At 46.5% G+C, this 22,890-nt stretch overlaps 1 protein-coding gene across 1 annotated transcript; it reads right to left on the bottom strand.

Moving 5' to 3' along the window:
- Positions 1–11,943: 11,943 nt before the first annotated feature.
- Positions 11,944–22,384, bottom strand: Amz2 (archaelysin family metallopeptidase 2). The gene is made up of 9 exons (XM_051158952.1): positions 22,314–22,384; positions 21,767–21,860; positions 21,315–21,423; positions 20,039–20,321; positions 19,083–19,256; positions 18,868–18,996; positions 15,058–15,221; positions 14,369–14,545; positions 11,944–12,246 (listed from the first exon to the last, which is right to left on the bottom strand). Exons 3-9 carry the CDS (start codon positions 21,351–21,353, stop codon positions 12,094–12,096), a joined length of 1,119 nt encoding a protein of 372 aa, XP_051014909.1. The 5' UTR covers positions 21,354–21,423; positions 21,767–21,860; positions 22,314–22,384; the 3' UTR covers positions 11,944–12,093.
- Between the last annotated feature and the right edge of the window lie 506 nt (positions 22,385–22,890).

Below are 22,890 nucleotides of genomic sequence, written 5' to 3'. Positions count from 1 at the left end.
GTGTGGTTTATGCAACCTTCCCCTCCCCCCATCTGTAGTCAGGAAGCAGAGAAAAAAATGTTCAGAATCTTCTTTGAAAATTACTTTTTCGAGGCTGGAGAGATGGCTCAGTGGTTAAGAGCACTGTGTGCTCTTCCAAAGGACCCAGGTTCAATTTCCAGCACCCACATGGCAGCTCACAACTGTCTGTAATTCCAGTTCCAAGGGATCTGACACCCTTGCCCCCATACCAATGCACATAAAATAAAATTAAATAAATTATTTTTTAAAACTATTTTTTTAACTCATTGAGAGAAATACAGTGTCTTTTTTTTTTTTTTTTTTTAAATCATATTCAGCCCTTACTCTAACTCTTCCTAAGTCCTCCCAGACCCACCTCACCTCCCTTCCACCCTACTTTGTGTCCTTTGGTGTTTTTTTTTTTTTTTTTTTTTTCCCTCCTTATTTCTGTTTGTTTGTCTTCCTTCCATCCTTGCTTCTTTTTTTGTTGTTGTTTTATAACCCATGGAGCCCAGTTTGTGTAGTAATGGGTGTGAAGCAAGATGGACCTACCAGAGTCCACACCCCTAAAAAAGCAGACTCTCCCTTCTGCCACCTGTCTGTAGTTCCTCAGCTAAAGCTGGGGGCTCATGATTCCCCCCACATCTGTGCTGGGGGCTCATGGTCTCCCCCCATCCGTGCTGGGTGCTCATGAACCCCCCACATCTGTGCTGAGGGTTCATAGTCTGCACCCCCACATCCATGCTGGGGGCTCATGGTCTCCCCCACCATCTGTGCGGAAGGTGACTGGCTTGATTGTGCCAGCAGTCACAGCTGCTTAGATTCACAATCGCAGTGGTTCCATCGTGTCAGAAAACAGTGTTTGCACTAGTTCTCCCTGACCTCTGTCTTTTCACCCCAAGGCCTGGGTGGGGGAGTGGCAGAGGGGGTGTTAGAGATTTGTGTCTCAGCACTCTGCTGACACATGTTCTTTGCACAACGCTAAAAATCATTCGTTTATTTATTTAGACAAAGTCTGACTGGCTGGCCACACACTCTACGTATCCCTGCCTCATCACACTATGTTCAGCTGACTTTTTTTTTTTTTTTTTTTTTTTTTTTTTTGAGACAGGGTTTCTCTGTGTAGCCCTGGATGTCCTGGAACTCACTCTGTAGATCAGAAATTTTCCTGCCTCTGCCTAGGATTAAAGGTGTATACCATGGTGCCAGGCTTGATCATTTATTTTCTATTGACTCTTTCCTATACATTATTTTTAAATGCTTTAGAAATAATTCAAAAGATGAATTAAATAACAGACAACAGGACAGATAAAAATTAAATAGCCTAATCATATGCAAGCATATTCTCAATTAAAAATGAAATATAATTTAACCTGATAATCTGACCCTTTTCCTTCCTTCCTTCCTTCCTTCCTTCTTTCCTTTCTTTCCTTCTGAAACAGAGTCTCAACTCTAGCCCTGCCTGACTTATTACTTGCTATATAATCTAGACTGGCTTCAAACTCATGGTAATCCTCCTGCCTCCGCCACCTGCATACAAAAATTAAAGGCAAATGCCACTGTTCCTCAAAGAACTTCATTTCTTTGTAGTGTGTGTGTATGTGTGTGTGTGTGTGTGTGTGTGTGTGTGTGTGTGTGTTATGTGAGTATACTTGCCTGTGTGTGTGCACACGTGGACCAGCAAGATTGCTCAGATAAGATTAACAACCTGAGTCTGATACTCAGAGCCCACATAATGGAAGAGGGGACCAACTTTAGGAACAGTCCTCTGACACCCACACACATAGACCATGGCATGTGTGTTCTCCCACAATGCACACAAGATAAATCTAAATGTATTTTTTAAAAAGGAACAACATCTGGGCATTGTGGCATTTACCTGTAAGGCCAGCGGCAGGAGGATGGCTGCTAGTTCCAAGGTCAGCCTAGCTAGGGCTCTATCTTAAGACCCTCCTTTTAAGAAAGTAACAAAGGGTAAAATAGCGTGATGTTAAAAGTACCTCAAAGGCCATGGCTCTGTTGGGGGGTGGGGCTAACGGAAGGAAGTGAGGCTATTGAGGGTAAGCTCTGGACGGAGATATTTACCTCAGCCATGTCGCCATAGTGACTGGCAGCTGATACAACTAGCTAAACTCAACTACAGAAAGCCCCAGGAACCTTTCACACTTCCTGTGTTGCTCCACGTGCTCTTTTGGTTCCTGTTTGTTTTCAAGATGGGGTCTCATGTAGCCCAGGCCAACCTTGAAATCACTACATAGCCAAGGATGACCTTAAACATCTGATCCTCCTGTCTCCACCTCCCAAGTGCTGGGATTACAGGCATGAGCCACCACCTTGATTTCTGTGGGGCTGGGGGTTGAACCCTGGTTTTTTGAGTATGCTAGACGGGCACTGTATCAGCATACACCTGTTTGGAACACTAAATCTCTAAGTAAACAGCACACATACTCAATGCAAAGGACTGGCAACCTTTTACCACAAAGGTCCAGATAGTAAATTCTTGAGGCTTTTCTTTTTTCTTTTTCTTTTTTTCTTTTTTTCTTTTTTTTTTTTCTTTTTTTTTTTTTTTTTTTTTTTTTTTTTTTTTTTTTTTTTTTTTTTTTTTGTTTTGTTTTGTTTTGTTTTGTTTTTGTTTTGTTTTGTTTTGTTTTGTTTTTTTTGAGACAGGGTTTCTCTGTGTGGCCTTTGCTGTCCTGGACTCACTTTGTAGACCAGGCTGGCCTCGAACTCACAGTGATCCGCCAGCCTCTGCCTCCCGAGTGCTGGGATTACAGGCATGCGCCACCACACTCGGCCTTAAGGCTTTTCTTATCATAAGGGTTCTGCCAAAACTATTCAGTTGCCATTGTAGGTCTGAAGCAGTTACGACTATTAATGAGGGGGCATAGTTGCCTTCAATAATTTATCACAGATGCAGAAGTTTGAATTTCATAAAAATTATCATATGTAAAATATTTGATTTGGGGGGAATGTTAAGGCATTTTTTAGCTCATAATCTATTAAAATAAGAATTGGAGGGGCTGGAGAGATTGCTCATCACTCTTGCAGAGAACCTATGTTCAGTTCCCAGCACCCAAGTGGGGCAGCTCACAACTGACATTAAGTATACCTCCAGGGCATCTGACATCCTCTTCTGGACATCTCAGGCACTGCCACTCATCTGCATGCACATGCACACACACACACACACACACACACACACACACACACACAAGAAAATAAAACTAATCTTTGTTATTATTTTCTTTTTCTTTTTCAAGACATGGTTTCTCTGTGCTGTCTTGGCTGTCTTGGAACTTGCTCTGTAGACCAGGCTAGTCTTGAACTCAGAGATCAGCTCGCCTCTAGCTCCCGAGTTTTAAAGGCATGCATCACTGCCACCCAGCAAATTAAATCTTACATTTTTGGTTTTGAGCCTAGCCTTTAACAGGTCCTCTGGTAGAGCAGCCAGTGCGCTTAACCACTGAGCCGTCTCTCTAGCCCCTCATCAAAGTAATTTTCAGATCATAGGTGTCAAAGATAGGCAAGCTCATAATAATTGCCAATGCATTAATTAATTAATGGCTTTTAATTTCCATGATTACTCTTTTCAGTTCATCACTTCCTGTCCTTGTATATATAACATGTCTTTTCTGTATAAATGTAGGCTGTGTGCCTTTGTCCAGTTGTTAAGGTCATGTTTTGGGGGTTTGGGTTTTTTTGTTTTTGTTTTTGTTTGTTTTTTGAAAGCAGAGTCTTCTTTTTAAGATTTATTTATTTATTGTATATTAGTGCTTTATCTGCATAAGAGGGCATCAGATCACGTTATAGATGGTTGTGAGCCACCATGTGGTTGCTGGGAATTGAACTCAGGACCTCTGGAAGAGCAAGCAGTACTCTTAACCACTGAGCCATCTCTCCAGCCCCAAAAGCAGAGTCTTATGCAGCCCAGCCTAGCCTTCAGCTGACGAAGGTCAGCAAAGGATGGCCTTACACATTTACTCCGCCAGCTGCTGCATCCTAAGTGCTAGGGTTATAGGCACGGTTACAGTGCCCAGCTCTATGGAGTGTTGAAAGATCAAACCCAGGACGTGGTACACCCGAGGCAGCCACTCTATCAACTGAGCTACATTGCCAGCCACACAGGTATCAGTGTATTCTCCAGCAGTGTGTGGCTTCGGGGGCACTTATTTATATGTGGTGACAGAGTGTAAATTACATCCTAAGTCTAAGTTTCAACAGACTGAATTCAAGTCACCTAGAGGTATTATCCAAAGAAAACTAAAACCCAGAATCGTCGTAATTCATTTTCTTCCTCCCTCTCTCCCTCCCTCCCTCCCTCCCTCCCTCTGATCTGCCAGGGATGGCCTTGAACACACTACGCAGCCGAGGGCAGCCTTGAATTTCTGATGTCTGTCCTGATCCTTAATTTCAAAAGCTCCCACATTTTTCGAGTTCACTGATAAGTAATCTAGAGTTTAGAAGCTATTGCTTTGAAATTTAAAACAGTCATTAAAATCAGGCCACATAAAAGCAATCCAGACGCATTACAGTCTGGGTCCCTTCTACAGATAAACTGAACACCGAGGTGAGAGAGGCTGTCCCTGTCTAAGCAGGAGTCTCCGAAACCAGGTCCACCACATCCAATAGATGGGCTATTTACTGAGGCACGGGAAGGAGACTAGGTCCCCCTGGTGTTCATTTTTATAACGGTTCTAAAGACGACAACAACAGTGTCCAGAAACTAGCAGTTTGGGTTTTCATGCAAAAACTAAAAATTAAGATCCAAATGAATGTTATTTCAGTATTTATGGAGTCCTTGGAGGGGAACTCAGACAACAGAACGCATTGGCAAAGACTATTAAGAGTGAACACAATTTGGGCCATGCATTTATGTCACGATTTGCCTTTCCAGTCGCTCAAGAAGCCAACCATGTTAAATAGCCTAGTAACTTCCTTCCTTAGATAAAGACCCTCCCGTCCACTGGCCGTGTCGTCTTTCGTCTTTGCTGATCAACTACAGCCCTCCTCTTACTCAGAGCAACTACTAAACGACAGCAGCCTTTGCTATCTCTGTAAATCCCATCAGAGCTACTGGTTTTGGGTTTGTGGTTCTGTGTGTGTGTGTGTGTTGGGGGGTTATTCTGGGAGATGGTCCATGTAGCTCAGGCTAGCCTCAAACTCACTACATGGCAAGGATGACCTTGACCTGATCCTCCTGCCTGCACCTCCTGGAGGCTGGGATTACAGGCTTGAGCCCTGACACCTGGCTCTACCTTCTAAATATATCCAGGACCTGCCTGCACTGTCATCTCTGCTTCCCTCTGTGATGCAAGCTAGTGGCATCTTCACTGCATTGTAGCAGTAATCTTCTAGCTGGTTTGTCAGCCACACGCAGACGCCTCCTTAAATCCCCACAGAGCAGCCACAACTCTTCAAGGACAGGCCCTAGATGACCACACGATGCTATTACTTCCCCCCTCCCTCCCTTGGTCCAACTATGCTGGCCTCTGGTCAATTCCCCACCCCACTCTCCCACCCCCTCATTTCTATGGGTGTTTTAGCTCGAATGTCTGTCTGTGCACTACAGGCATGCAGAGCCCAAAGAAGCCAGAAGAGGGCATCAGATTCGCTGGTACTGGAGCTACACAGGGTTGTGAGCTGCCATGTGTCAATTCTTACTGTTCCGTGTTCTTATAACCGTCAGCACTTGAGGGTGTCTGTGCCTGGTACGCCCTGCCCTTCAACGTGCATATGGCATATCCTTTAATGTTCCACATGCCAGCGCTATGGAGGCGTTTCCAACTGTCCTATCCAAAAGAATATTTGGGACTGAGGGACATGGTTCACTTGGTAGAGGGTTCACCCTACCATGCAGGAAGCCCAGAGTTCAGTTCCCTAGTACCACACAGAACCGGAAGTGGTGGCATATACATGTAGGATCAGTTCAAAGTCATCCTTGACTATAGCAAGTTCAAGTCTTCCTGAACTACATGAGACTCCATCTCAGCCCTCAACCCCAAATGAATTTGCTTCTATTCTTAGGGAAGCTTTTTTTTTTTTTTTTTTTTTTTTTTTAAATCTCTTTTGTCTTCACTGCTATACCCTGAAGGTTTGGCAAAGGCTAGCACATGGTGCCTGGTATTAAAATACTAAGAGACTAAACGTGGGAACGAATGAGTCTTATTAGTTTTCGGTGATTGGCAAACCCCTTTGTCCCACGAGTTTTGAAGACGGCATCTATTTACAGTGACAGCCCATGAGTCTGGCGCTACTGTGAATTTCTCTGTGGGCTGAGAACCTTGTGCACAGAAACCACTGTCATTCCAAGACCAGAAGGCAGGGCTCGAAGTGCCGAGCAAGAGCGTGTATGGTACATGGCATGTTGGCTGGAAGGAGCAAATACTGATTGATCCATGAGCAGAGACTAGTGGAGGCTAAGTAGATACGCAAATGAGTTCCGATTTCATCCTGACCTAGCCTGGCCCCCATCCATGTGTGTGCTCCTACCCACCTTGCCCCCACAGCCCTGCAGCCCAAACTGGCCCAGGGCTTTCGCTGTTCTTCCACTATAGCTTCACAAAGCCTGGGACTGCGGGGGAATACACCCACGCCTGGAGCCCAACAGATGTGCATTCACACATGGAGACGCAACGTGGTTATGGGGCTCAGCGTGACCCTTCTGTACACGTACGCAAGGGGCAGTGAGGTCAAATCAAAGGAATTGGCATATCTACCATCCCAGACTTGGTCTTTGTGTTCATGGCATTCCAAGTCCTTCCCCACGAACTATTTTGCAATGCACAGTTGAGCTGGGTATGTAGCTCAGTGGTAGAGCACTTGCCTAAGACACAGAAAGACCTGTGCTCAGTCTCCAGTACTGCAGAGAAACAAATGAAATATCAATGCAGCTTTTTTTCTCTCTCTCTTTTTTCTTTCTTTTTCTTTTCTTCTTTTGTGTGTGTGTGTGTGTGTGTGTGTGTGTGTGTGTGTGTTGCTAGAAATGAAGCTCAAGGACTTCACAAATGCTAGACATGTGCTCTATCACTGAAGGATAACCATAGGCTAATTCTCTTCATGCGTGTGATGGTGATGATGGTGATGATGTAGTGTGTGTGTGTGTGTGTGTGTGTGTGTGTGTGTGTGTATGTATACATGCATGTGTACTACAGTGCACAGATGGAAGCCAGAAGATAACCCAGGGATCAAACAGGGGACATCAGGCTTGGAAGCAAGCACCTTCACCTGCTGAGCCACCTCATGAGCCTGGTTTCCTTTCTAAATGCCTTAGTTGACAGCGGGTGCTTTCCTGACTCTATTCCTCTGCTAAGGCAGAAGTCTTCAGACTGATTCCTCTGATTTTTGAAAAAAATTTCTATTTATCTTATTTTATTTTTTTGCCAACCCCAGATGGCCCCTACTTGATTAAGAAAGAAGTTGAAGAAAAGCTTAATCCCATAAGCCCCTGTGTGAACAACCTGGAAAACAGTGCTTGGTTTCTGGCTGGCAGTGTTTACTCACACAAGGTCACACCTGAAAGCAACACATACCTTGACAGTAGAACAACCTGAATCGGGTCCAGTTTTTACCACTGCCTTAAATGTCATACATTTACACAGCTGCTGCAGGCTTATATCTATATCCACCGAATCAGGGCATCTTAAACTTTTTCCACTTGTGACCTCTTTTCTTTGCTTGAAAAATTTTTGTGGCCCCAGGTATGTAGGTAAACAAAACAGGATGTAGTCAAATATTTACTGATAAATCATAAACTTACTTAAAAATGATTCTTTGGGGTTAGAAATATATATGTGAATGATACATATGATTTTATCATTTATTAAAGATTAAAGCAAATTTGCATACTAATGGGCTGGATGTAGTTATTTCTTTTTATATAAAGAATTAAATTTTGGACTGGGGCGGAGCTATGGTAGAGCCCTGTGGAGTCTCTCCGCATTTGGAACTTCACAATCTGCTTTCCCAATGTGAAATACATCCCAAGTTAGTGCCAGGCCCTTGTCAGTGAGGAGAGCGTAAATTTTAATTAGTTAGTTAGCTAATTAATTAATTAAAGCCTCCAAATCAGGAATGGTAGTGAATGCTCGGGATCCTAGTTCATAATACGGAGCTGTGCTGTCCATCACAGTACCATAGTCACACGGGACAGCCAGCTAAAGCTGAGGTGTCAGATAAGGTTTTTAAAGACTTGGTAAGAAAAGCAAGTTATTAAAAAACCAAACTCTCTCAACTCTTAGTGATTACTGTCGAGATGGCATTTGGGTGGCACGGGAATAAACGTTACTGAAATGGAATTCCAGCTGCCACTTTTCCCGTTTGTCAGAGGGGCTTCTAGACGAGTTAAAATTACATGCCTGGCTTGTGGTCCTTTTCCACTGAACAGAGTTGCTCCAGATAAAATAATCCAGAAGATGACTAAGCCTCTAGTTTTTTGGCGGTGCCAGGGTTGGTGCACTCGGGGGAAGGCGGGTGTTAAACCCACGAATTTGTACGCCAGAGGGCTACCACTGGGTTACACCCCCAGCGCTGATATTCCAACTTTTGGCGAAGAGCTTTCCAAGCGCTGTAAAGCAGACCTGATTCCACCCCACCCCCTACCCTCCCCCGCACCCCCATCTCCCCACCTCCTCTCTCCACCCCCACCCTGGCTCAGGTGCCCTGCCATTCAGACAGCCCAAGGCCCGGCCATGGGAGTCCGGGTGGCCGGGACCTCCCCCCCAGTGGGGTGTGTCAGGTTTACCTGGGTTTCTGACGAAGCCTGCAGGCCAAGCTGCGGACTCCACTCTCCTCCCAGGGGCGGTCACAGGTGTCGCCCGTCACTGGCAGCTCGACACCCAGGGAGCAGCTGCGGACAGCGACGAGCTTCCTGCCAGGGAAGGGCCGGATCGTCGGCTTTAGCAGTCCTGCCACTGCCTGTTTGGATTTTATCACCGGGGCGTCCGAGTGGAAACAACCTACAACCCGGACCCTTTGTTCCTTCGGGGGTTGGAGATGAGTCAAAGCCCTGTGCCAGAGAAATATATGCTTCGAAAAACAAGTCAGGGGGCTGGAGAGATGGCTCCAAGGTTAAGAGCACTGACTGCTCTTCCAAAGGACCCGGGGTTCAATTCCCAGCACCCACATGGCAGCTGTCTCTAACTCCAAGATCTGACACCCTCACACAGACATAGATGCAGGCAAAACACAATGCACGTAAAATAAAAAGGAAGAAATAAAAAAAAGAAAGAGGGAAGGAAAAAAAGAAAGAAAAGCAGGCAAGTCAGGAGCGCTTTTGGGACCCCAGCCCTGGAGAGGCACTGAGGCAGGATGCCAGATCAAGGCCAGCCTGACTACACTGTGAGATCTGCTCCCAAAGAACCAGTAGGAATGAGATGACGTAGGAACAAACACAAACCGGACAAAGATGCTTGCCCATTGCGTCTGTTCAGCCGTCTCTTCTGTTTTCGTTTACTATCAACATTTGATCCTTCCCTCACTCCCTCTCTCCCCCCCTCCTCTCTGTGTGTGTAGGGGGAGGGATAAAGTCCCTTGAGGGATGTAACTGTTGAACCCAAAGCATAGGAATTGTGACATAAGCAAATGGTATTTCAGATTCATTTCTGGAAATTATTTTCATCAGTAGTTTAATCCCGCGTTCATTTAGCACGTGCAGATGCTTGAATCCCTCGCTAACATAGTTTGCATGTGGCTGAGCACTGAGCCCAGGCTCTCCTGCTTCCTAGGAAAAAGACACTTTACCACTGAGCTTGAGTTCCAGTAAATTACACATATTCCTCAATCTCTCCTCCCCACCTCCCTCTGTCCCTTACTAGCAAGCACTGCATCAGAGGACAACTTGGCTGGCTCTCCTTCTACCATGTGGGTCCCTGGAATCAGACTCAAGGCATGGGGCTTGTGGCAGATGCCCTTACTTGCTGAGCCATCTCACCAGCCCTTAATTATATTAAGTTAATCCTAAAAATATTCTCCCAGAGTGTATGCAACCTAATTTGTTATAATGTCACTTAAGGCTGCTTAATAAATGCTCGATGCATAAAATTTAGTCATTCAGTCCCATTTTCATCAAGAGTAAATGCTTCCAAAAAGATCTTTTTTCCTGGCTCCTTCGCAGAGCAGGCTCCAATGAACTTTTTTATCTTGTCCAGGTATTATAATTCCCAATTTTTTAACCCAGGCAAATCTCCATTCTAGGTTAATGACTAACACTGACCAACAGGAGAACTGATTTTACCTGGTAGGAAAATTAGAGAAAATGTAGAAAAACGGGGAATAACTAAGTAATTAGCCAAGGATGAATTAAACTTCATAAACAAAACCTGTGAAAGCCCTCTGCTTCTTTTCATCATACCAGGAACAGTCTCCAATTGGTGCCAATGACAAGCTGCCATTTTCAAAACTGATTTAAAAGTTTAACCAAGAAAGCATATCCAAGGAAAACCACTGGTTTGGTTGTCAGAGTGCTTTTAATTATACTGTGTAAGTTACAACAATGAAAGAATTTAGATTTCAAATGGAAAACGAGAGCTGGAAATAGCTCAGTCAGTAAAGCGCTTGCCCTGTAAGCAGAGGCCCAAGTGTGATACCCAGCACCCACAGGGTGCGGGCTAGGGAACAGGCAGGTGGATCCAAGGTTCCCTGCATGGCGGCCTGGTGAGGAGTGATAAACCTGAGACTATCCCTCATCCTCGCCCTTCCCACCCTGCCCCACTGTTAAATAAATAAATGAATAAGAGAAAGGAAGGAATTTAAGCCTTACCTTAAAGATAAAGTAGGAAAGTAGGAAACTGGGGGCCAAGGATGCTGCTCAGCTGTAGAGTGCTAAGCACGCACTAGGCCCTGGGTCTAACCCCAGTATCACCAGGCACCTTTAGTCCCAGCTCTTGGGAGGCAGAAGGCAGGGGATCTCTGTGAGTTTAAAGCCTGCCCGGTCTATACAGCAAATATCCTGGCTAGCCAAGGCTGCATAAAGAGACCCTGTCTCAAAGAAAAGCATCGACAAAACAAAAACCAGTACTACAAGTGGAGATAAAGTAGAACAAGCCACCATATCACCGGCATGAATAACATTAGTTTCTAAATTTTCCAAGATACACTGATCTTACAGATTTGTTGACCCTGAAAGTTGTCTACCTGCTCACTACCAGAGCAACTGACTGGTGCCAAGGCTGACAGGCCACCACAGGCATCTTGGCTTCCTGACAGGGAGTCAGTCACACTCCTTATTCAAACACGTCACAAAGCAATTAAGTGGGTAAAACATTGTAAGAATAAACTTCAGTGGCACCTATCCCTACAGAATAAATGTGTAAGCACCATTACTAGTTAGCTATAAAGGCCCTCAGACATCACATACAAGTTACAGCTGATAATGTGTTATAGCCCCACCAGCAGCAGCTGCTGGAAGGATCACTGCTGAGAAGAGATGTAAGCCATCGCTTCCCTCAGGGACAGGCTCAAAAATGGCCAGGAAACAACAAAGGGCACCCATGGGTCAGAAGCAGAGGCTGCAGACAGCAAGGATGACAGCCTGTGCAAGCTCGCAGCCCTGGTGACTCACAGTGGAAGCACCTCATCTCAAAGCAAAAGCAACCCTGGAAAAGTGTCGGTTCACTCCTAGGGCCACACAGTGATTTTTAAAGTATTTATTTATTTACCCCCTGGCTTCACCTAATCCTATTGGAAGCGTGGAAAAGATGTGCTCACTGCCACAGACCAGCAAGTGACACAGGAGAGAAGGGCAGCGAGGGTTCCATCTTCTTCAAGAAGGGGGTTCCGGTGCGGGGGTTTCAGAGAAGTTCTAGTTAGGCGGTCTCAGCATACTCAGCAGATGGCTTGTTCCAGGGAAGCCTCTACTCACAAACACCTAGATCAGTTCTTACCTCCCTGACTCCTGTCTAAAAGTCCTTATTTTTCTTTTTTTTTTTTTTTCTTTTTTTTTTTTTGGTTTTCGAGACAGGGTTTCTCTGTGTAGCCTTGGCTGTCCTGGACTCACTTTGTAGACCAGGCTGGCCTCGAACTCACAGCGATCCGCCTGCCTCTGCCTCCCGAGTGCTGGGATTAAAGGCGTGCGCCACCACGCCCGGCTGGAAGTCCTTATTTCTCGAGAACAGCAATGCATCTTACTATCCATTCTCTCCAATCCTTAAAGGCTTCCACAGGTTTCTGCAAGTTCACACGCTCAGAACTATTTTTTGGAGTTGTTCTTGATGCATCGCTGGACTCGTCGTCAATCCACCTCAGCAGTGCCTTAAAAATACACAAACATTTTAACAAGTCACAGGACTACACAGAGAAACCTTGTCTCAAAACAAAGCAGTAACAGTAAACAGTCTCAGGTGAGGTGACTGGCACTGCAGTCGGGTTTTCTAATCTGTGGTTTGTGTCGTTGTGACCAGGCTGCATTTGATGGAGTAATTTAGGAGCATGAGGCATGAGTGACCCCCAGTGAAACAGCACAGACCAACAATAGAGAAGCAACGGTTCTCAAAAGGACACAGGGAGCTGGGTTCCTCAGGTCAGAGGATCTCAACAGTCAGAACAGGCGGAGCCAGGAGGACTCCCACAGCTTCACAGCTACCTTGGCTTACATAGTGAATCCCAGACCAGCCTGGGTTATGGCACGAAACCCCACTCTACCTCAAAAAACAACAACAAACAACTATACTAATTCTTACACTATTTCAGGATGACAAGATAACTATAATTTCTTTTTTCAATTTGCTTAATATCCCATAAGGCAGGTACTGCGCTAAAAGCTAATGGGCATGTTCACGTAAACGTAACTACGCTCAAAGGCGAGAGCTGACCTAAGGGTATCAAGTGCTGTCCCTGCACGAACAGGCAGACCACAGGTACCACGGGGATGTGTCCTATTGGGAATCTTCGCTCTTCCTTCTTAAACACATCCATCCTTTTCTAACAGGCCAGTGTGTCTGTCACAGATTTGGGAAAGTACAGCCACAGTTACATGCTTATACGAAGGAACTCCACCACACAAGTCAGTGCGTATCCTGCTCTGCAGAATCAAGCCCTCCTAACCCAACTGGACAAAAATCAGAGAAACGTGTCTTGTACTGTTTTTCGTTGAATTCTAAGAGTAAGACAGTCACTATCTAGGATGGAGAGATGGTTCAGTAGTTAAGAGCACTTAACTGCTCTATCAGAAGATCTCGGTTTGGATCCCAGCATCAGAGCCACATCAGTGACTCACAAATGCTTGTAACTCCAAGGAACCAGACAAGCCCTTCTGGCCTCAGAGGGCGTATACACACACACAGGCACACTTACACACATCTTTTAAAAAGGCAGTCATTGTCAAATGGAAGCTTCTTTTCTTTCGCTTTGTTTTATCTTTAGGCATGTTCTATCTACACACACACACACACATATATGCACCACATGTATGTCTGGTGTCCTCTGAGTTTAGGAGGGTGCTGCATTCCTTGGAACCGGAGTCATATGTGATTGTAAGTCACCATATGGATACTGGGAACCAAATTCAGGTCCTTTGCAAGAGCAGCAGGTGCTCTCAATGGCTGAACCAACGCTTCAGCCCCAAACTAAAGTTTCTTTATTGTTCCTTTTGAAACAGGGTCTCAACCTAGAGACCAGGCTGTCCTGGAACTCATATGCAACCCACGCTGGCTTGACATTAAGGGCAATCCTTCTGCCTCAGCTTCCTGAGTTTTGGGATTACAGGTGTGACCCACCATGAGAGAACTTTTGTACTTTTTTTGGATGTACTGCCATTGCTGAGAGGGAGGGATGTCATGGCAGGAGCAGAGGGCAGCCTGCAGCAGTCAGTCTCTCCTTCCACCATAGACTACAGGATTTCACTGTCTTCACAGTGCAAGGGCTGCGGGTTGGGCACAAGGCACTTTTATTGAGGAGCTATCTCTTCCACCCTAAATTAAAGGATTTAAGAGGGGCATTTCTCTGCATGTTTTGTTTTTACATATAGCATGTGTGTTCAGTGTGTGTATGTCTAGGACCAAGGTTGACCTCCGGTGTTTGTTTCCTTAACAGTAAAACAGGGTTTTTCTCTCGACGACCCCAAAGCTTGCTACTCTGGCTAGCCAGTTTGCTTCTGGGAGTCTCTTTCCACATCCCACGCTCCAGGATTAAAGAGGGGCCCTTCTGTGGGTTCTAGGGACCCACTCTCTGCTCCTCATGCCTTCGTGGCAAGGCAGGCAAGGATCTACCCACTGAGCCATCTTACCTGCCCTCTTTACTTTTTTTTAAAACCACAGTTTCCTGTTTATCTTTACCTAATTTCCTCTGAGAAATCATAGCTCTAAAAGACCTAATAAAAATGCCGTTTGCGATGTAGCTTACCACTTCCCCCATCTCTGCACCCCTCCCCACTTACTTTGTATCTCTCCACAATATTGAAGCCAATGGCACACTGCAGCTTGCGTAAGCAGATAGGACAAAGGTTTAGAGGACGCCGGTCAGATTCCTCCAAGTGATTGGAGCCTTGCATTAAGCACGCAAGCCACTGGCAGTGTCGCAGTCCAAAGATGTGTCCAATCTCATGAGTTAAAGTCTGCAAGACATTTACATTGCTGCTTATGGCACCACCATCAGCAATTACACAACAATTTTAGTTGGGTTTTTGCTGTTGCTTTTTCTCCAAGAAATAGATTTATAAGAATCAACACCATTACCACCATCAGCGAATCTTGTACCCAGACCTACAGTTAACAACGGCTGTTTCGTTACTTCCCCTGGACCAAGGTTTCCCCTTTGGTGCAGCTGATGTGTTGGCTGGCAGATTCCATGTATGGGAACCTTCATGAGCGGGTTCTACCCACTAGATGACAGGACCATGACCTGTGACTGTCAAAACGTGGTGGTGCATGCCTGTCATCCCTGTACTCAAGGCTGAGGCAGCAGAACAGTAAGTTGATTTGCATGCTAAGGAGCACACTAGGTGACAGTGATGAGACAGAGGGGCCCTTTGAACACATAGTTCTAAGGGATACAAAGAGTCCTGGGGAAGGTAAAGCTTCTATCTAAACATAAAAAAATAAAGGAAGATTCTTCTAAGCACCTTACCTTACAGGATCGCCGCAGCAGAATACTAGTGATTTCAGGGTTGTAATAGTTATCAAAGATGGAATAGTCACTGGAAGATGTTCGTTGTGGAGTCTTCACTCTGCCTTCGTATCTTGAGCTGTAGAAATCCTTGCCATACCTGGCAAAGCTGAATATTCCCACACCTACAAGAGAGGGCAGGCAATTGCCAGGTAAGATACACAAGGCAAAGACCAAGCAAGCCTGCTCAGACATCTGTCAGTCAGTGCACACCTGGACGGATTCCACTGGAACCACTGGAAATACTTAAAACATCTGTTCACACAAAGAACTTTTGTCCCAGACTTTCCTATCAAGAAGGGTACCTGCAACTAACGGCCCCTGCTCACCAGGTGCAGGCCGCTCCCTGAGGAGCTGCTGGAGGACGGAGAAGACATTTTCTTCACTGAGGTAGCCACAGGTGAGGTGCTTGTGCTTCTTAACCCCTCAGTCATGCTCCAGTAAATGACCATACGTGTACACACACACACACACACACACACTCACTCACGTGCACACACGCACGCACTGTGGGTGAGAGTAGGAGGGGACCATTTAAGAGGAAAGGAATCAACAAGAGTGGGAAGGGCACCTGAGAGAGGAACAGAGGATGTGGAGGTGAGCATGAGCTAAGCACATTATATACATGGGTAAATAAGGCATAATGAATCCCACTATTACACATAACTAAGATATGCTAATAAAGCCAGGCGTGGTAGCGCACGCCTTTCATCTCAACATTCCGGAAGGCAGAGGTAGGTGGATCACTGTGAGTTCGAGGCCAGCCTGGTCTACAAAGTAAGTTCTAGGACAGCCAAGGCTACACAGAGAGACCTTGTCTCAAAAAACAAACAAACAAAAAAAGATATGCTAATAAGCCGGGTGTGGTGGTGCATGCCTTTAATCCCAGGCAGAGGCAGGAGGCTCACTATGAGTTCAAGGCCAGCTTGGTCTACAAAAGCAAGTCCAGACAGCCAAGATCTTATCTTATATAGAGAAACTCTGTCTCAAAAAAACTAAAAAAGATATGCTAATTTAAAATATATATATATATATATATACGTATACACACACACACACCAAAAGATGGTTGAAACTGCAAGTTTCACAGAGTTTCTCCTAAAAAGACTTCACTCAGAGATAGTCCAAGACAAGTACTCCAAGAGAGTCAAGATAAACAGCAATGATTTTCCCATGCAGCGCACAAGGGCAGACCCCTGCCTCACACACCAGTCAAGGTTCTGGCTCTCCCTGTGTGGAGACTCTGTCTTTAAAGGGAAGAGCCTCTTCTCCGTCTCCTACCTCCTTTTAAAAGTGCTGACAACTCTCTCAAGAGGCTGGTGACCGACTTCCTGTGTGCGGTGGCAGAGGTGTACCTGCCCTCTCTGTGTGAGTGGAGAACGTTCTGACACCTAACTCCTGGCCCAAGAGCTGTCTCACAACTCTGCTCACCAACACGGCATGACTGTTAATGAATGTGTGTGTGTCAGTTACTAGGGCTCAGGCCTAGAGACTCAAGCACACAAAACACCTTATGGATGTTTGTTCTGGTTTGTGTGCTAGGGAGCAGAGCTGGGGCCCTGACTGTGCACACCAGGCAAGCCTTCTACCACTGAGCTCATAAAACTATTTGTAAGTGAAGAAAGTCACAGTAACTGTGTCCAATCCAACTTGATCACCCTCAGGAACTGAAGGCTGATACTTGAAATTTAGGGAAAGAGTATTCCTAAAGAAAAAGCAAATCTAATCATGCAAGTGTGAGCCTACTGCACGTGATCCCTTCAGCCAGACCATTTTAAATGTTTCTCTGCTTAAAATATAATCTTTAATCTTGAAGAAAACCAGGCCTCTTGTGGTAAATACACTCATTTCATGTCAGATCAACTGCTACCCTGATATGTCTTGTTTTATGTCATATAATATGCTTAAAACTTACACCCCTCCCCCTGCCCAAAAAAAAAATAATTAAAATAGAAACAGTTTGGGTAATGTTTCTTGGCCCACTCCTCTCAAATGCATATAAAAAATTAACTAGTGGTATCTAGGTCACTGGATAAATTGCTCTGCATTTGTTCTTAATGTTTTCATCTCTATCATGTTAATAAAAGGGGACATCCAATAAAAACATACAGCAGGACTGTAACCCTGACTTCAGAAGGGCATGCTGAGGGAAGCGAGGTGAGACGGAGGACGTGAGGGATGGAGCACTGAGGATGGAGGCATGACAGAATCGACCCAGCCCCACGCCTAACACAAACATCTGTCGGGGAAGCCCCTGCTCCAAAGCCTCAGCCTGGCAAAGGTCCAGGCTACCGTCAGCTACCTCCAGCCCTTGGTTCTCAACTGCCCCATCCGCGCGCGTGTGTGGGGTGTGTGTGTGGTGTGTGTGTGTGTGTGTGTGGTGTGTGTGTGTGGTGTGTGTGTGTGGTGTGTGTGTGTGTGTGTACGTGTGTGTGTGTGTGTGTGGTGTGTGTGTGTACGTGTGTGTGTGGTGTGTGTGTGTGGTGTGTGTGTGTGTGTGGTGTGTGTGTGGTGTGTGTGTGTGTGTGTGTGTGTGGTGTGTGTGGTGTGTGTGGTGTGTGTGTGTGTGTGTGTGTGTGTGTGTGTGTGAAGTTAGAGAAGAGCAAAAACTAGGGGAAACGAGAACAAAGTTGAGAAATGGGGGAAAAGAGAGAAAAGAAAAAGAAAGAAACTGGCTTGCTTTCAGACCCTTTCTTATATTGTCAGGCAATTTCTAATGCGTTAACGATTAGTATGTCCCCACTTGAGGTTTAAGGTGGCTTTCTCTCTTTCCGTTGTCATCTTCTCTTCTTCTTTCCTTTCTGATGGGTAATAATGCTCAGGCTAGCCTCAAACTACGATCTTCCTTCCTCTGCCGCCCCAGTGCTGAAATCTCAAGTGCCCCCGTGCCCAGCAAGAACACTGGTTTCTTTCTGTGGCTGTTTCTGTTTGGTTGGGCTGTTTTGGACAGGGTATTTGTAGCCCAGGCAGATCTTACACTCCTGACCCCCTTGCCTCCACCTCCCAAGTGCTCCGATTACAGGGCTACGTTTCCACATGTAGCCCAAAGACAGCTCTCCAGGCAAGCACTGAATAAGCTACATTCTCAATTTTTTAAGGAAAAAAATAAAGCCATGTGCAGGTTGAAAAGAAAGTATGCACGTATATATATACGTTAGTGGGTGGCTATTCCATCTGTGCTAGATCAAAAGTGCAAAATCGACCAGCAAGGACTAAGGATGCATGTAACTCAGTGTAAGAGCCCTTGCCTTGAACCAGGCCTGGGTTCAATGACAGGTACTGTGCATGCACATGTGAGCATGCATTTGCACGCACGCACGCGCGCACACACACACACACACACACACGCACACATACACACACTCACACACAGAATTAGCAAGAGTTTTACATATGTTAATAAGAGCGCGACTCTTTGTAAGCTGTTTAATAACTGCTGCTTCATAACTTAAGCTCCCCATCTGCTGAGGTGAACACCTGTGTATGTCTCAGGCATCTCACGCATTGCTTACGAACAGGAACTGTTACCCAAGCTCTCTCCAAATGGCGGTCAAGGTCAGGTAGGGAGTACGTGGCCCCCTGAAGAGGATCCACTCCATCAGTCTTTCAAAGCACACTTCCCACTATGGCATGCATGGCACCCAGGGAAAATGCCAGCTCTAAATATTGAAAATATTACTGGTTGGGCCCTCCCATACCCCCCCCTGCTCTTTGTATAACTTCAAATACTCTCAAGCTGACCAATATCAAAACAGTATCAAAAAGGAATACCGTCTGTCAAAGAGGCCTGTCCAAAGACAAAATTCCAGGAGTCCCGTGGGTAGAGATCGATCATCGTGATTCCCACGATGCAGAAGGCATCTGTGGGTTTCTTCTTTTTCAAGAATGCCAGGATATGCCCTATTACAGAGAAACTCATGTGTAGTGTCTATTGCACACATCCGCCCTTTCCGCTACATCCCAAACTGCAAAGGTGCTTCACTGACCTGCATGAATCTGTAGGTTTTGTGTGTGCTCGTTCACTCTAAAGGGACACTTCGTTGCAGAGACTGGAATTGGGTCTAAGAACTTTACCGTCAATCCATAGAAAAACGCCTCACAGTAGCCCTTGAGCCATTTAACATACTCTTCACTGATAACTCTGGTGTTGCCTAGCGAGCCTGTGGGATGAGGAAGGGGCGGCAGATTGAGACAGACTTCAAAAGGACGGGAATAACGCTTCACCTTACTCTACGAACTGTCTGCAAGCAGAAACAGAATCCACTATAAAACCTAGGGACATCTTAGCCAGTCCTTGCCGACAACAGGAAGTCAAAAGATAAGAATTTCCAGCCGGGCGTGGTGGCGCACGCCTTTAATCCCAGCACTCGGGAGGCAGAGGCAGGTGGATCGCTGTGAGTTTGAGGCCAGCCTGGTCTACAAAGTGAGTCCAGGATGGCCAAGGCTACACAGAGAAACCCTGTCTCAAAAAAAAAAAAAAAAAAAAAAAAAAAAAAAAAAAAAAGAATTTCCCTGTTAAGTGGGCGTGGCTACAAAACTCCTCCCACTAGCTATCATTCACAGGGCCAAGTAGATGGCTCCGCAGGGGAAGGTGTTTACAGGCCTGACAATCTCACTGGAAGCAGAGAACCAACTCCACACCACCTGTCCCTTGCCGTACCCTTGATATAGGACATGTGCCTCCTCCCACACCATACACAAAATAACAATAGTTTTAATTATCACATATGATATGATACCTAGGATGCATAGAGCCCTCGGTTTAATTCCCAGCACCGGGGGTGGGGGTGGGGGGGGGTGGCTGGAGGTGGGGGGGGGCAGGGGGATGGGATGGATTAAAACTTGCTGGTTTGAATTAGGTCACCAGCCCAATTCCCCAAGTCTCCCCAGCAGTGGCACCACAGGAGAGTCAAGCCCACACCCTCACATTCCCGGCACAAACCAATGGACTGTATGTAGATAATGTGCTTCTCTGGACATGGCGCCTTCCTGTAGGGATTCCTGAAAAACTGTTCGAAGTCTTGCGGAGCCTCAGGGTGGGAGGTGATCCAATCTGACTGTGAATGCACAGTAATGGGCCCAAACAGGTTGCTGGACGGCTGGAAAGCTTCGTTCAGCAAACGCTGTTCCCCGGCACTGAACTTCTCATACTGCGACACAAGCCCTGGGTTCTTTGAGATGAGAGCTGTTTTTAGCGTGTGCTCAGAGTGCTGTAGCACCTGCATCTGTCAAACAAGAAGGGCGAAGAAAAGCTCACAAGAAGACTGATATAAAATTCCTAGCCGGGGGTAGTGGCTCACGCCTTTAATCCCAGCACTCTGGAGGCAGAGGCAGGAGGATCGCTGTGAGTTCGAGGCCAGCCCAGTCTACAAAGCCAGTCCAGGACAGCCAAGGCTACACAGAGAAACCCTGTCTCAAAAAAAAAAAAAGAAAAGAAAAAAAGAAAAGAAAATTCTTTCATCTGTAGCAGGGACGATCTATCCTTCAAATATATCATGCCTCTCTCAGGAATAAATGACCTGTCGCTAAAGTCTTCAAATGTCACACTTAGGACAAGTTTCCCCATGTACTATTGGTGAAGAGCACCTAAGGACTTAGAAGGGTTTTTTGTTTGTTTGGTTGGTTTGGTTTTGGTTTTTTTATGAGGCAGGGTTTCTCTGTATAACAGCTCTGGCTGTCCTAGACTTGTGGACAAGGCTGGCCTTGAACTCACAGAGATCCACCTGCTTCTCTCTGCCTCCCGAGTGCTGGGGTTAAATGTGTGTACCACCACGCCCAGCTTAGAAGGGAAATTATTAAATTCACTCTTCCATCTCCCACAGAACCTGTTGCTTCCACCCTAAAAGCTATGGGTAAGTTGGGCATGGTGGGGACACTTGTAAACCCAGCGTTCAAGAGGCAGAGGCCCGTTTCAAAAACAAGACACTAAAAATCATACAAAAGCAAAGGAAAAAAAAAACTAGTGGTAACCCCGAGAGCCTAACGTGATGACCAACATTCTCTGTCACTTGACAATAACCACAATATTCTGAACTGACTCACTTGAGCCACCTAAACTCATCCCTTCCAGTGTTACTCAAGGAGACGCAATAATAAAAAAGAGAAGTAACATAAATGCCCAGTTCTGTCAGTTAACTGCAGGTTGGCAACTTAAGCTTAGCCTTTTAAGCTTATCGTTGTCAGTTAGGAAACTCTGGGGACGACATAAGATGACTAACCTCTGAGGTGCCAGACTCACGGTGACGGGTCTTTTCCATTCATATCGAGTCCCTATGTGGCACTTCCATTCTTCCAAGGACCAGGTCGAGCAGGTGTTCCACCACGAGGCTTTTCGAGTTAGAAAAGAAAAAAGATGAAAATTTCTGTCTAGTCAGTCTGTGTTTTCTAGTTAAATAAAGGGCCTTTTCAGTTTCTTGGTTTGGTTTGGTTTGGTGTTTTTCAGTTTACTAAGCCCTGATTTTTTTTTTGATTTGACGCTAACACCTATGCTCACTTAACTCCTGAATTCTGAAGCTCAGGAGGATGGCACAGACTAAAAAGGCCTCTATAGACTAAATTGTGACTGTAACTCAATCTCAATACTATACATCTGGGCTGAGATTTTAGTTTTACAGGATGAAATTAAAGCAAAAAATGTGCTTCCCCGCCCCCCTCCCCACGGTCTCCCTACCTTTATAAAAGAGAAACCTCCAGCTGCTGTTTCCCACTTAGGTTTTTTTAAGGACAGGCATGTCTGGCAAAGGGTTGTGGAAGGCGCCTTCACCCTATAAAAAAAGACAGAGTGGAAGGTCAAATCCTAGTCCAATGAGGATGGTGACGCCGAAGGAAGGATGCAGGGAAGCATCCTAGAGTCACTGCTCGGAGCAGGGCGCCTAGAATTCTACGGCTCTATAACCAGAACATCCTACGCAAACTGGGTCTCGTCGGACATGCTAGCTGGTTGCCCATAGCAACTTGTACTTCGGACTCGGCCCCTGCAGACGCCACCCAGTCTCCGCTCGGGTGAGTGAATTGGGGCCTCCCCGGAACTCAGGGTTCGCCTCTTCTCCCCGGGGAGCAACCGGAAAGGCCGGCGTCGTTCTCAGGAGACATCCCGCCCCCGAGGTCCCCTCTGCTTCCGCCGCAACCACCCCTCCCACATCCGCCCCTCCCCAGCGATCAAGACCTTCCTCCTCCACCCCTGCCTGGCCCCGACGGTTCCATCCTTCCACCCTCACCCGGACAGGCCCTTAGGCCGCCCTCCCGCTCCCACGGCGATCCTAGGGCGCATGCGCCTCGCCCCGACGCACCACGCCTAGTCACGCATGCCCCGCCGGCCCCGCCCACAGAATGCGACTCCCCGCCTCTCGGTCATTGCCCCGCCCCCTAACCGCACTCTTTCCTCCTCCAAGCACTGACCCCGCCCCAAGAAGGGCCCGCCCATCTGCCCTAGTTCCTCCCCTGACGGCGTGGCCCCTCCCCATTCCGCAGCGCCGACTACCCCTCTCCCAAGGTGAAATGTGTGTAGCGAGAGGGCGACGTAGTGCCAGCCAGCCCCCAGTCGTCGCTGTTTCCTACCGGCCCTCGCGGGGGCGCCGCGGCCTGCTCTTCGCGGGCGGTGCAGTGTCACGGGACCACTTGTTGGAGATGCTCAGTGGCCCACGGCTGAGCCCGAGTAATTTAACCACCGAGTCCAAACAAGTCAGCCGTGTCCGCGGCTTGACACATCACCCGCTGGACCTTCCCTTCTTGGTTGGTTTACCGAGACTGCTGTAGCCTCCCCGGCTGTCAGGAAGCAGGACCTGTTCCCCAGGG

The sequence above is a fragment of the Acomys russatus genome, chromosome 16, assembly GCF_903995435.1.
Source record: "Acomys russatus chromosome 16, mAcoRus1.1, whole genome shotgun sequence".
Lineage (NCBI taxonomy): Eukaryota > Metazoa > Chordata > Mammalia > Rodentia > Muridae > Acomys > Acomys russatus.
This window is presented reverse-complemented; position numbering and strand designations above follow the sequence as displayed.